Source organism: Sus scrofa, chromosome 13 (assembly GCF_054392235.1).
Source record: "Sus scrofa isolate SSC_HxYL_T2T_F1_AM1 chromosome 13, Sscrofa_HxYL_maternal_Yorkshire_Landrace_v2.0, whole genome shotgun sequence".
NCBI lineage: Eukaryota > Metazoa > Chordata > Mammalia > Artiodactyla > Suidae > Sus > Sus scrofa.
In genome coordinates, this window is record NC_139395.1 from 219,050,786 (window position 1) to 219,064,412 (window position 13,627).

A 13,627-nucleotide genomic window follows, 5' to 3' on the forward strand; every position below is an offset into this window, starting at 1 on the left:
CAACAGAACCGTCCTGGAAACCACTACTTCCGCAGTCAAGTTGGCACAGCTAGACCTGGACCTGAGAGCGCACGCCTTTCTCACCAAAAGCAGATGTCCCTGCATCCTGGTTTCACACTGACAGCTATAATTTTTCGCTTTGCTTTGAAATCCGATCTGAGGAGTTCGGATTTTGAGAATTCCATTACCTGGAATTTGATTTACTTCAATCACCAAATTGCATTTGTACCATTGACGTAATTAACATAATTAATTTCCCTCCAAAAGTCATGGATGAGTCAAATATAACACAAAGATATTCCTCCTCGGTCACATGGTTTTTGGATGTTAATTAAATATGGTCATTCAAATATAAAGACATTTTTTAAATTTTAAAATTACTCTAATTTTTGGAGTTCCTGTCGTGGCTCAGTGGTAACGAACCCAACTAGTATCCATGAGGACGCGGGTTCAATCCCTGGCCTCGCTCAGTGGGTTAGGGATTCAGTGTTGCCATGAGCTGTGGTGTAGGTCACAGATGTGGCTCAGATCTGGTGTTGCTGTGGCTGTGGCGTAGGCTGGCAGCTGTAGCTCCAATTCGACCCCCAGCCTGGGAACCTCCATATGCCATGGGTACGGACATAAAAAGACAAAAAGGGAAAAAATTCTAATTTTTCAGTGGGCTTCCTATGACGATATCTAAGATACCAAATCAGGATCCTGGGGCAGGGGCTACGGGAGTCTGGCGTCTGGTCAGGAAGGAGGTGGAGGTTTGGGGGCAAATGCCCACGAGAAAATGTTTACACACAGCCCCCAGCTTAGCTGAACCCCTACAAGCGGAGGGACCTGCTGGCTGACATGTACCCCCTTGGGTTTGGGGGGACTAATAACACCCGTGATCTGGTTACAGGTGGAGAACCTTCCTTTTTTCACTTTCCAAGGGAGATAACACATTCTAACAAGCTTAAGACAGACAGACAACACAGGGGTTTTTGTCTTGTTCAGTGCAATATAAACAAAACATTCTTTATGTTTTTCTTAGAACTAAATTTTAGTCTGCTAACTTTAGAGTGACTCACAGGTTATTTCTGCTTATTAGGTTCTTCTGCAAAATATGTTGTAGAAAACTACTTAAGTTTTTTTTTTTTAAATAATACAAGTATACAGCCACCATTCCTATGCAATCACTTCTCAAATTCTGCTACATTTCTGTTTATCTAAGTGAAATTGATGTCTGCTTTTGTTTTTCACATGGTTGCCTTCATACTCGGTACAATTTGGGCTCTGATAATTTTTAATTCGATATGATATGAATAGCGTGATCCTGTTCTCATGTTTACTTCACAGCCTTTAAAAATCGTATTTCACATTTTATCCAATCATTTTCCCCTTGATAAGGATACAGTTGTTTTGTAGTTTATGTCCTACCCCAAATGCTGAGTGAAACACCTCTGCATTACAGTACATTTGTTTTTACGTTTATTTATTGGAACTGAAGCCCCAGAAGTGGAGGGGTGTCTTATTTCAAAAGGGTTGTGCTTCAACTGACTGTTAATGGGATAGGGTTTTCAGTTATTGTTCTTTTAGATATGAATCCAATATGGTACCTTAAGGGGCTGTGGTTTTCATCAGGAACAAAGAGGAGAGCTCTCTTCTGGTTTTTTAATATTCCCGTTTTGCAGGGGTGTGTACTAAACAGAGGGATGAGTTATGTCATGGCCGCAGTGGTTGTGCGTGTTTCCTTCCCAGGGCTCTAGTACAATCTCTGTGCAGACACACTGCTGCACCTGAGAAGGCAGCGATGGCTTTTCTTACAAATGAAAGATGCCCTTTCAATTCCACAGCTTGCAGGTCCCCGATGGCTTTTAAAACCATCTGATAAAGGTTGTGTGGGGGGAACACAGAGTGACCACAAATGGGTGTGGGTTTTGTCGTGGGTGATGAAAATTTTCTAAGACTAGAGTTTGGTGATGGCTGCACATCTCTGTAAATGTGACACACCACTTGAAACAGTGACTGTTACTGCATGTTAATTTCATCCCGGTAAAGCTGTTTTAATAAAAGTTAGTGTGCTGAAGTCCTCTTTAGGTGTCTTCATTATTTTTTTTTTAATCTTTTTAGGGCTACACCCTCAGCATATGGAGGCTCCCAGGCTAGGGGTTGAATTGGTACTGAAGCGGCTGGCCTGCACCACAGCCACAGCAACACCGGATCCTAAGCCCACTGAGCAAGGCCAGGGATCGAACCTGCATCCTCGTGGATACTGGTTGGGTTCTTTAGCGCTGAGCCACGAGGTGAACGCCCCTCTATAGTTTTTTAATTGCAACAATATCTTCCCCTCAGCACGACCACCATGAACCACCTATCAATACTCACCACCTCAGCCGAGACCTTACCGCCACCATGCCCGACACACACCCCACCACCCACTTGCCACTCCCTCCAGGACCCCTGTGCCTCCATGACAGTCACAAACATCAGCACTGCCGCCATCGTCCGCACCACCATCCACACCAGCAGCAGTGCCGCCACCATCACCACCACACCCATCACCAGAATTATCACACCGCCTCCACCACCGTCACTGCCAACGTCACCTCCAGTAAGCTCTCTGCCACCTGTACCAACATCACTGCCGCCACCGTCACCCAAGGCTACCACCACCTCTGCCCTCATCACGCCTCCACCAATAAATAACCGCCTTGGCTTTGATGTGTCCACCGCCATCGCCACTGACCGACACCAACATCACGAATGCCATGATGCCACCGCCTCCACCACCAAGTCGGGGGCAACGTCACTGCCGCCAGTCACCAGCAGCACGCCGTCACCTCCAGCTCCACATACGGAAGTCTCGCTTTTTCCAATCAGTGTAATAGGTGATATATATCCCCATTTATCGTCACAACAGCCCCAAGAAGTCTCCTTATGCTGCTTTACAGATGAGGAAGGTCAAAGAGGTTAAAAAACATCTTCCCCAGGCCTTCTCAAGCGTTGTAGTTAGTTTCCATCACTCACAGAGCCCCAAATAACTTCCCCCTTTTTGCAAAGGTTGCTACTTAGGTTGGTAAAGTTACACTGAACAAGACATTTTTAATCAAAGAAAAACTGAACAACTCACATGAAGAGAAAGTATTACATTTTCATGCACAAAAGGAAGTAAAAATTCTAAGTATATCATGTAAAGGGTAAGTTCTATTATTAATTTGTAGGCTGAGACAGAGTTAATTTAGGGATGTACTAGTATTAAAGAAATCATTGAGGACGTGTTAAAAAAAGACAGATCTCAAACAAAAAACCCATAAATGCAAGAAGTGTATACACTAAGTGCAGGAAGTTTTAGGGGCTGTCATAAAATTTTCGACATTTTTTGAAAGCGGCTTTGGAGGTTCTCTCGGAGTTGTATGGACAACCGGCCAGTGGGAGCAGGGAGTGTGGACCAGTGGAAGCACTTGAATCCATTTGTCTGGTAGTTTGCTTCATACCACCCTAAGACAAATGAGTGCATAATGCCCTTTTCTTTAAAAGTTGTTCGATGGTATTTAAACAGTTCTGCTTGGAGCATGTCTCTCCTTGGAAACAGGGAGATGGTGGGCTGTTTACGCAGAGAAGACATCTAAGTGGGAAGGAGCATAGAACCTGCTTCCAGCTCACAAGTGACCTCAAAGAACAAGAGGGCAAATGGGCCAAAAATAACTATTTGCTTTCATCAAACTAAGCGAATGGAGTTAATGGTGGGGTAGGAAGAAAGACAGAAGAAGGAATCGGGTAGGCTTCTTGAAACCGACTTTGAACCTGGGTTGCAAGACATTGGAGAGGACAGGTTTCCCACGAAAGCACACTGATCGTGTCCTCTCCTCCCCACATCCCGGCAGTGCCTGTTGAAAGAGCTGAGCCTACGGATGTCCTTCTGGACTCAGGTCCCCTGGATGCTGCTCGACCTGGGATCCATCCCCTTTCAGTGCTTGAAGACACACAGAGGATCCACCCTCTTACACTGACCCATCTCAGGAAAGCTCCCTCAGAGAATGGCCTCCTCCGCCTTTTCACCATCACGGCCTGACTCAGTCCATCAACAGCTCAGCCTCGCACTCACGGGAGCTGCCTTTGACCGCCTTCATCCAAGAAACCTTCCCCTTCCTCGGTCTCTGTGATACCCACCCGTCCAGCATCAGCTCCTCCTGTGCCCCCCGTTCACATATCAGATTTCTGCTTTCCAACAACTTGATTGCAAGCGCCGCGAGCACAAGGATCCCTACAGACTTGTTTGAACTCTGACCCACGCCCTTGTCTAAATCGAGACTTCAGCACAGTGGACAGTTTCCAAAAATATTATTGTAGACGAAGAGGGGAACGGATTGGAGCACATAGGAGATGCACAAAAGACAGGTAAGAAGGACCTCAGGTGCAGGCTTATCATCTTACTCAATAAAGGGCTGGTGGCAGGGGTATAAGAGGGTGTAAAGACAGCAGGGATGCCTGGACTCCAGACCCACGATGCAGCTGTCCATCGGAGGCCTGGGTCGGCCAGCTCAGAGGGGGCTCTCAGGCAGTGTGCGCCAGCCTGGATGCACAGAGGCACGTTGAGAGCTGGCTTCCATGTGGTCATGCGGCATGGTGGCCCACCCATCAGGATGGCAGATCCAGGCAGGCTTTAGAGGGACCCATCTCACTTCCTAGGCCCTGTCAGAGAAGAAAGTGACTTCTGAAGAGCCAATCTCTTTGGACGATGCCGTCCGTCTTTGTCTCTTGCTTCTAGAGAATCTGTTCCCTGTTTAGCCAGTCTGTGGGTTAACACAAGTTCACAATAAGTAGCACTAAAGAGGGACCCAGAGAGTTATAGCAAATTCACCTGACAACCCAGCCCTCTTAATACGGACTAAAAGAAGACTTTGGAGAATGAGTAACTGGGAAAAAACAAAGCAAAACCAAACCAAACCACAACAACTACAGTGCAGGAGGGCTCCCTTCACTCCGCAGTAGAGAATTCAACCCTGAGTGCCCGTCACTGCAGGGAGACCTGGTTATTTACCGACTGCCTTGATAAGTGATAGCTGAGCATGCGGTTTTACTTTTCCTCACATCCCTTTGAAAGCACGGCAAGGGGAGGAGAAGGCCTCACCCACTGGCTGTTGGATTTCGCATGTGAGGTTCATTATTCGTCCCTGCTGAATCGTCCCCTTCCTTTCCTTCAGCTTTGCAGCCAGGAACCATCCTGATTCCTTTGCTTCCGTCTCATTTATCGGCCCCGTGGCACCCTCTCTCCCCTTCTAGCCCTGACGTTTTTTCTCCTGATTTTGTTCTCCTGTCACCTCGCCAAACAGCCTTCTTTCATCCTTCCCCAAGCCCTTTCTCCAGCCTCCAAATCCCTCCCAACCCCCACTGCCTTTAAGAAACTGTCTCCTTTGATCTCCATGACAACAGGAGCCCCGTGTCCATTTATTTGTGTGGTTTGCAAGTGCCTGCATTTTATGTGTCCACCCGCATCAGCCTGCGAGCCGCCCGTGGCAGATTCTCGGCTCTTTACAGAGACGGTAAAAACGGGATGAGCAAACGCTCACAGCACCAGCGTGGATGTGAGTGATTAGAGCAGGCATCTCTTCTCCAGAAAACCACCAGCCGGGTCTGGTTTCCGGCACGCTCCCCTCCCCCTTCCCACTGCTGGGGGATGGACTTTGCTCAATGTCAAGACCCATCTGCTGACCTGGAGGGTCCAATGCCTCCACTGCAGAATTCCCCCTTCCAAGAACACGGCATTGCTCCGGCATGTTGCGTGATTCGGTTGAGTCACGATCTGAAGCTTTTCCCTTCAGACCCTCCACATTCAAAACGTAGCCTGTCCTCATTTCCTTTCTATTACAGACGCGGGGGGCTGTCTTTTTCATCTCTGCATACCCCCTCGGCTCTGCTGCCCACTCCCCAACATAAACAGTATGTACTCAGTACCTTGTTAGTGAATGGATGGGTTGCATTTAAAAACTGCAGCCTGGGGCCTAGTCTATGCGAGGTGTTGTGCATGGGGGGAGACTGCGGTGGAGCCGTGATTAAAGCAGAGTGTGATGCCTGCCTTGCTGAAGGTCGGCACAGGCAGCCTCGGAAGGGAAAGGGGAGCGGGGCCTTTCCCAATGAGGGCAGAAGGATGCGCAGAGAAGGGGGGCAATGGTGCACCAAAGCCAAGAGTGTGCACAGCCGCAGGTGGTGGGGGAACAAGAGACCCAGGAGGGGGCGCCCCCTCAGGGAGCATCTGCGGTAATTATGGGGGTGGGGACAGGGGAGGGGGGAAGCCAGGGAAGCACTGGGGCCCCACCCAGACCTGCTGACTCAGAAACTCATGCTGGCTGCAGGCATAGGAGCTGCTGGTCTGGCTTTCAACAAGCCCTCCCCCGGATTCTGTGCAACGCTCGCTCATCTGAGAGCTGCTATTGTTGCAGGAAAGTCATTTCAAAGGTTTGGGGTTGGCCTCCCTTGGGATGGACTGTTGAGTTAAAAAGCAATGGCTGCCCACTCCCCAGTTTTTCAGGTCACCCCTAACCCAGTCTCCTGGTTTCACTGCAGAACAGAAGGGAATGAATGCAAATAAGACTGTAAGCCCCTTGTGATCCCCAGAGTCATGCAGCAGCAAAGGGGCTGCTTCTTGGGGGGGGGGAGGTGGGGGGGGGCTTGTTGGGCAGAGCCCTCCCGGGGCCCCCCCACCCCTGAGGACCCACAGAGCAGCCTCTCGGGAAGAACGGAGAGTGGGTTTCGAGGGAGCGGAGTCAGAGAGGGAAGAAGCCTTATGTCGGGGCCTCTCGCCTTGGGGCCCCGCTGCACCAAGTTCATGATCTACACGGTAGGTCTTCTCCGAGCGCTGGGAGAGGCCACGTGACTCCCTCCCTCCCTCCCTCCGTGTCACGGTTTACAGAGGAGAGAACGCGGGGGCTGCGTGGCAGGAAATAGAAAGCGAACACGTGCTTAGAACAAAGGGGCTGCGGAAGCGAGGCTGAAGGACAAGGTGCTGGAAGCCTGCCCTGTCCTGAGAAGCCGGGCACCAGGCCTGGCAGACGCTGGGCATGCTAGTCCGGTCAGACCTGGCAGCCGAGGAGGAAGTGGCGGCAGCCAAGGGGCTTGGAACACAAAGGCGGCGTTTTAGGAACAGGTTCAGAGAATGCATGGACGTGAGGTGAACTCCTGCACGACAGGACTCAGTTTATTCAATTTCCAAACTGTAGGTGGCTCCCATTTCATTCGCTCATTCGTTCATTCATTCATCGTTCATTCATTCATTCATCCCACCAACAAACATTTGTTGAGTAGCTATTCTTGCTACACTCCTTCCTTCTTTGTGAAACTTGCTGTCCTTTGCAAATCCCACTCTCTGGTAGCCACATATATGCATTTCTCACCAGCCATAAAGGTTATCCAGGGGTTTCTGCCAATGACCTAACAAAGGAGCTCGAAGCACGTCAGCTCTGAGGTCTCCAGGAATACCCCCCACCGATGTCAAGAGCTCTAGGTGCTGTGCCTCCTACTTAAGGTTCTATTTCCAACTCAGGTAGCTGGTGGGGGTGGGGGTGGGGGTTGCTGCAGCTCTCAGCTGAGCTAGAGAAGACTTCTGACAGACAGACTTTGTCAGAAGGGTGATGCCGCAGTGTCCCAGAGCCTGGGAATGGAGGCAGACCGAGAGAGGGGGCCTCGGTCTGGGAGAGCGTAGGCATCCTGGGTTCAGACCATGGACAGGAGCAGGAAGGGAGTGAGGAGGGGGGCCATGGATGTTTCCATGGGCCAACAAGCTGCGTGGCCAAGGCCCAGCCAGGAAAGAATCCTAGTGGAGACTGAGGTTCTGGGAGACCGGTCCAGCCTGCGTCTCTAAGCCTGCAGACAACAGGGATTTGGAGGAAACAGGTGTGGTTTTGATGGGTACTAGTCTGCGAGCATTAAGGCTGGGGGCCCGACTATTTAGTGGTAGCTGAGTCACCCCAAGGGACTCGGCTCCCCCACGCAGACAGGGGTGTCCAAGCTCGATCAGCCCCTCGGCAGGGAAGGGGGCCTTCATGGATGGCAGAATGGCCATGGAGGGCCAGACGGAGCCATGGCCACGGAGACCTGGGGGGCACAGTTGCCCCAGATCTGCTAAGCCAGCACAAAGGCAGGGAGGAGCTCCTTGGTGCTCTAAATTCCTGCCCGAAGCACTGCTGAACGGGAAGCTACTGTGACGAGCTCCAGCCACGGGGGCCCCCCCAGTTCGGTTATCACTCCCAGTCATCAAACACAATTGGCAAACGACGGTCCTGGGGCTGGTCATTTAGCCACTTGCTTGTATATGATCCCTAGCTGGGCATGTTCATATTTTTTACATACTTAAATATTTGCAAAAACGTCAAAAGAGGAAAAATAGTTTGCTACACATGAAAACTGTATGAGCTTTAGGCCAAGTAAAGTTTCACTGGAGCCCAGTGGCACCCTCGCATCTGCGTATCTGCTGTGGCTGCCTTTGATACTGTGGCAGAGTTGGGTGGTTGTGACAGAGACCTTAGGGCCACAAAGCAGAGAGTATTGGATCTCCGTCCCTCGACAGAAACTGCCTACAGACCCTTGGAGGCCATGGCAGCGTGGGTGGACGGCACCTGCAGGGCGGGGTTTGATGGGTGGGCTGAAGGGCGGAGGCAAGAGGGATGCTGGGGGTGAGAAACAGCGGAAGGAGAGGGGAGGGCCAGAGAAAGGCCAGGGTCGGTCACCCTCCTTGCACGGTGGCAAAGTCCTAGCCTGTGTTCTAGACCATGATGGAAGAAGATACGAGATAAAGGATGCATATATATGTAGGACTGGGTCATTTTGCTGCACAGCAGGAATGGATAGAATATTCTAAATCAACTATTCTTCAAAAAAATTAAAAACATAGATTAAAAATAGGAAGTCAAGTTTGCCCGAATCAGCAGCAGACCTTCGGTGACGGATTTGGTATCCGCTATCTATACCTCAGTGATGACTGAAGCGTAGGATTGCTCCTGAAGGGAAGTCTAGTCTCTTGTCGCTCTGACAAAGTTACTTGCTCAAGATCATTTTTATTAGATGTAGATAGGGGAGTGATATCTAATTATGCTGAAGTCTAATCCAGCACTTTTCATACTGTGTCAGCGTATCCTCATTATATGTAATGCGCTTGCTGTGGATGCATTTAACTTGTGCTAATCCTACTTTATACATAATGTAATGAAATACCATCAGGTTATATGTTTACATACATTTTCTATTTTCACTGCAAAATTTTACATTCATAAATATATGACACTGTATGTTTTTGTGGCTGTACTATATGCTGTGTACTCAATAGACGATTAAATATTTTGATATTATCCTGACCGTAAACAATTTTTATCCTAATGTCACAACTTTATTATTATTTTTGTTGTTGTTCTGTTTGTTTTGTTTTGGCCCCACCCATAAGCCAATGTACTTATAAAACATGATATTGATGTACTAAATAAAAGACTCATGGCCGGTCACCACGAAATGTCCAAAATGCTCTTTTGGTTCCAAACTAACGGTTCCTGCTCACTACTTTTATTTGCATTTCTTATAATATGTTCCATCAGTCAAGGCAAAAATACCATCCTTACCTGCTAAATGAGAGTAACCTGACAGTTCTAAAGCAGAGCAGCGGCGTGTCTGTTCTCACAGAGCCTGTGCTATGCCAGGCTCATCCAGGCGCAGCGTGAAGCTTTCAGAAGAAACCATCTGAAAGGACAGTGAGCTGATGAATGGGCTTGGCCTTGGTCTGAGTCCTCAGTCCAAGCTCCGTCTACATCCTCTCCGCTGAGTCAGCTGAGAAGCCCCGCCTTTTCCCTGGGACTGAATGGAACAAGCCTCCCAGGCTGAGCCCCAGCCAGCCTGTCCTCCCAGCAGGCCCAGGTGCGGGCCTGCATCCCAAACTCTTGGGGGCTCAGCAGTCTTTGGAAAGGTGGCCAGCATCTTGCTGCACTTTGGGGCTGGGAACCAAGAGGCCAGCCTGCTTAGGTTGGGAGGCCAGCCAGGATCCTTTGAGCAGGCAGGCTGGCAGCTCTGCTCTGGGACAGAGAACTGGGGTCCCAATTCCTAGGACCCTAGGAAAAGGCCAACCACTTGGTTAAGCCAAGAGGGCTAATCCAATGAACAAGTAGGGAGAGATGCAGAATAGAGTCCAAAAGAAGCAAATAAGCAATGAATCGTTTAATGACAGGGATCTGAATATTTCACATGTGCGCAAAAACATAAGATGCTAAGATAGTCACGCGGGGCTTTTGAAGGGGTCCAGAGATTTCCAGAGGAAAGGCTCCCCCCTCTTGATATGCATATTTTAACAGGAAAGGAAACAATGTGTGCCTCATGCATCTCTTTAACAAATATTTACTGCGCTTCTACTGGGAATAGAGTGAACAAAGAGAGTACGCCCTCCACCCGCTCAGAGCGTAGGTCCAGTCAACTGTGAGAAGTTACAGGAGAATACTCCTACTGTATGTGGGCGACCAAGAGGTTCTGAAATCAGTTTGGATGTTTCTTGTTAGGAGAGAAAGGCTGGGTGGGGGAGGGATAAATTAGGGGGTGGGACTGACATACACACACTACTACATATATAAAATAGCTAGCTGGCAAGGATCTAGGGTGCAGCACAGGGCAGCTACTCAATGCTACGTAATAACCTCTATGGGAAATGAACCTAAAAAAGACGGGATACATGTACACGTGTAACTGATTTACTGTGCTGTACACCTGCAACTGACACAAATCCGTAAGTCAACTGTACTCTCTAAAAACTTTTTTAAAAAAGAGAGGGAAGGGAAGATAATTCCTTAGATACCTGTCAGGCATATTGGTCATCGGAATTTTTAATACAACTGCTGAAAATCCAACTCCAGAACCAATGGATTCGTTCATAAAAGAAATGCAAATTTTGCAATTTTTCATAGTCTAAGGATTAAAGCAAAAGTTAAAAAAATTAAGAAAAACTAATTTCAAGGCAGCTCTTTTGAATCTCAGCTGATACAGGAAAGAAGGGTATCAGCTCAGTACTCCAGTTATGCTGAGATTAAGGCCACGATTCAGAAAGAAAATGGTAGCAGGTAAAAATGTACATGTTGCCTATTTTTTTAACTTTATCAGGGTTGGTAAAATTCATATCATGAGGTTGGAAGGAGTAGGAAGAGGAAATGGTATTTGGTGAATCTTTCCATGTGCTGTGCAATCCTGGCATTCACATACATGAGGGCATCAACTGCTTAGCAGGCAGGTAGAGACAGGTGCCAGGGCAGGGAGGGACCTCTATCTGAAGGTCGCGAGCCCTCAGATCTTGGGCAAATCTGTCCACCCTCAGGAGGCTGTGCAGACCTGGGTAGACCCAGCACGCAGATAACAAATGCTCCTGGGTTTCCCAGGAATCCCAGCCGGGAACTACCAGGGCTAGGAGATGCTTCTTTCCAGTGAGGCGCCCCTTCTCCTGGAGGCAGAGGGATTTGGAGGTCAGAGTCAAGTGGAGTCTGCAGTGGATTAAATCATTGCTAGGAAGGTCTCTGGAAATAAGGCAGTTGCGAATTTAATTTTTTTCTTTTTTCTTTTTCTTTTTAGGGCTGCACCTGTGGACGTTCCTGGGCTAGGGGCTAAAGGGCCGAAGCTGCCAGCCTACGAAACAGCTAAAACAGCTATGGCAACACTGGATCCGAGCCACATCTGCCACATACGCCACAGCCTGCGGCAATGCCAGATCCTTAACCCACTGAGCATGGCCAGGGATGGAACCCGAAACCTTACTGAGACTATGCTGGGGTCTTAACCCGCTGTGCCACAGTGGGAACTCCACATGGTTTTGAATTTAAATGGCAAACTCAGCCACCTTCCCATTGCAGGGAAGATGTGGTGCTCAGCAGAGGTAATGGGATTTTTCAGATTTACTAAAGCTCAGTTAAATCCCGACATACTCAATGTTCATGTTTCATAGATATCATGTGTTTCTTCGGCAGTGTTGTTCATGCTAAATAAAATCTCAATCAGAGAGTAGGCTACAAGGGCAAGAAAGTGACAAAATTATCTTCACGAATTTTCTCCTGAGTCAGTTAGACCACTGTTTTCCGTAATGCAACGTTTAAGCAGTTGAAAACTTCACATTTTAAGCATAGCCTATGGCTCTAAACAAGATTTCTCATTCAAAACAAAACATTTATGTCAACGAGAAAAAAAAAAGGTCTCTGCCTTAAATTGCATTCTCTGGGTAAATGTTTTGAGATACCTATAATAAATATTCTAAACTCTGAAAGTTTTATTTTTTTGTTTTTTGATTTTTTAGGGCCACACCCATCTTAGCATCTTTATTTACCTCAAAATACATAATGAAAGTATTGAGAAGGTCCTTCTAAGCCTTCGTCCGACATAAAATAGACAATTTAAAATAGAACCTGGAACAACTATATGGCAACAAGTTTGACAATCTGGAAGAAATGGACAATTTTCTAGAACCTTACAGCTTGCTGAAACTGAATCAAGAAGAAACAGACCAACTGAACAGACCGATCACTAGAAATGAAATTGAAGAGGTCATAAAAACACTCCCTACAAATAAAAGTCCAGGACCAGATGGCTTCACAGGCGAATTCTATCAAACATATAAAGAGGATCTGATGCCCATCCTCCTTAAACTCTTTCAAAAGGTTGAAGAAGAAGGAATACTCCCAAAGACATTCTATGAGGCCACCATCACCCTAATTCCAAAACCAGACAGAGATACCACCAAAAAAGAAAACTATCGCCCAATATCATTGATGAATATAGACGCAAAAATTCTCAACAAAATCTTAGCCAACCGAATCCAACAACATATCAAAAAAATTATACACCATGACCAGGTTGGGTTCATCCCAGGTTCACAAGGATGGTTCAACATACGCAAATCATTCAACGTCATACACCACATTAACAAAAAAAAAGTCAAAAATCATATGATCATCTCAATAGACGCAGAAAAAGCATTTGACAAAGTTCAACATCCATTCATGATCAAGACCCTCGCCAAAGTGGGTATAGAGGGAACATTCCTGAATATCATCAAAGCCATTTATGATAAACCCTCAGCAAATATAATACTCAATGGGGAAAAACTGAAAGCCTTCTCACTCAAATCTGGAACAAGACAGGGATGCCTACTCTCACCACTGCTCTTCAACATAGTTTTGGAAGTTTTAGCCACAGCAATTAGACAAACAAAAGAAATAAAAGGCATCCATATAGGAAGAGAAGAGATAAAACTGTCACTGTATGCAGATGACATGATACTATACATAGAAAACCCTAAGGACTCAACCCCAAAACTCCTTGAACTGATTAATAAATTCAGCAAAGTAGCAGGATATAAGATTAACATTCAGAAGTCAGTTGCATTTCTGTATACCAGCAATGAAACATTAGAAAAGGAATACAAAAATACGATACCTTTTAAAATTGCACCTCACAAAATCAAATACCTCGGAATACACCTGACCAAGGAGGTAAAGGACCTATATGCCGAGGACTATAAAACTTTAATCAAAGAAATCAAAGAAGATGTAAAGAAATGGAAAGATATTCCATGTTCCTGGATTGGAAAAATCAATATTGTAAAAACGGCCATACTACCCAAAGCAATCTACAGATTCAATGCAATCCCTAT

At 47.2% G+C, this 13,627-nt stretch overlaps 2 protein-coding genes across 8 annotated transcripts in view; both read right to left on the reverse strand.

Annotated features, from left to right (window-relative positions):
• DSCAM (DS cell adhesion molecule) overlaps positions 1 to 13,627 on the reverse strand; it is a 744,988-nt gene that overhangs the window by 106,731 nt on the left and 624,630 nt on the right. The gene's annotated exons all lie outside the window — the stretch shown is intronic.
• On the reverse strand, positions 1,271 to 10,047 carry LOC146397902 (uncharacterized). The gene is made up of 2 exons (XM_084992185.1): positions 9,938 to 10,047; positions 1,271 to 6,826 (listed from the first exon to the last, which is right to left on the reverse strand). Exon 2 carries the CDS (start codon positions 2,704 to 2,706, stop codon positions 2,296 to 2,298), a length of 411 nt encoding a protein of 136 aa, XP_084848311.1. The 5' UTR covers positions 2,707 to 6,826; positions 9,938 to 10,047; the 3' UTR covers positions 1,271 to 2,295.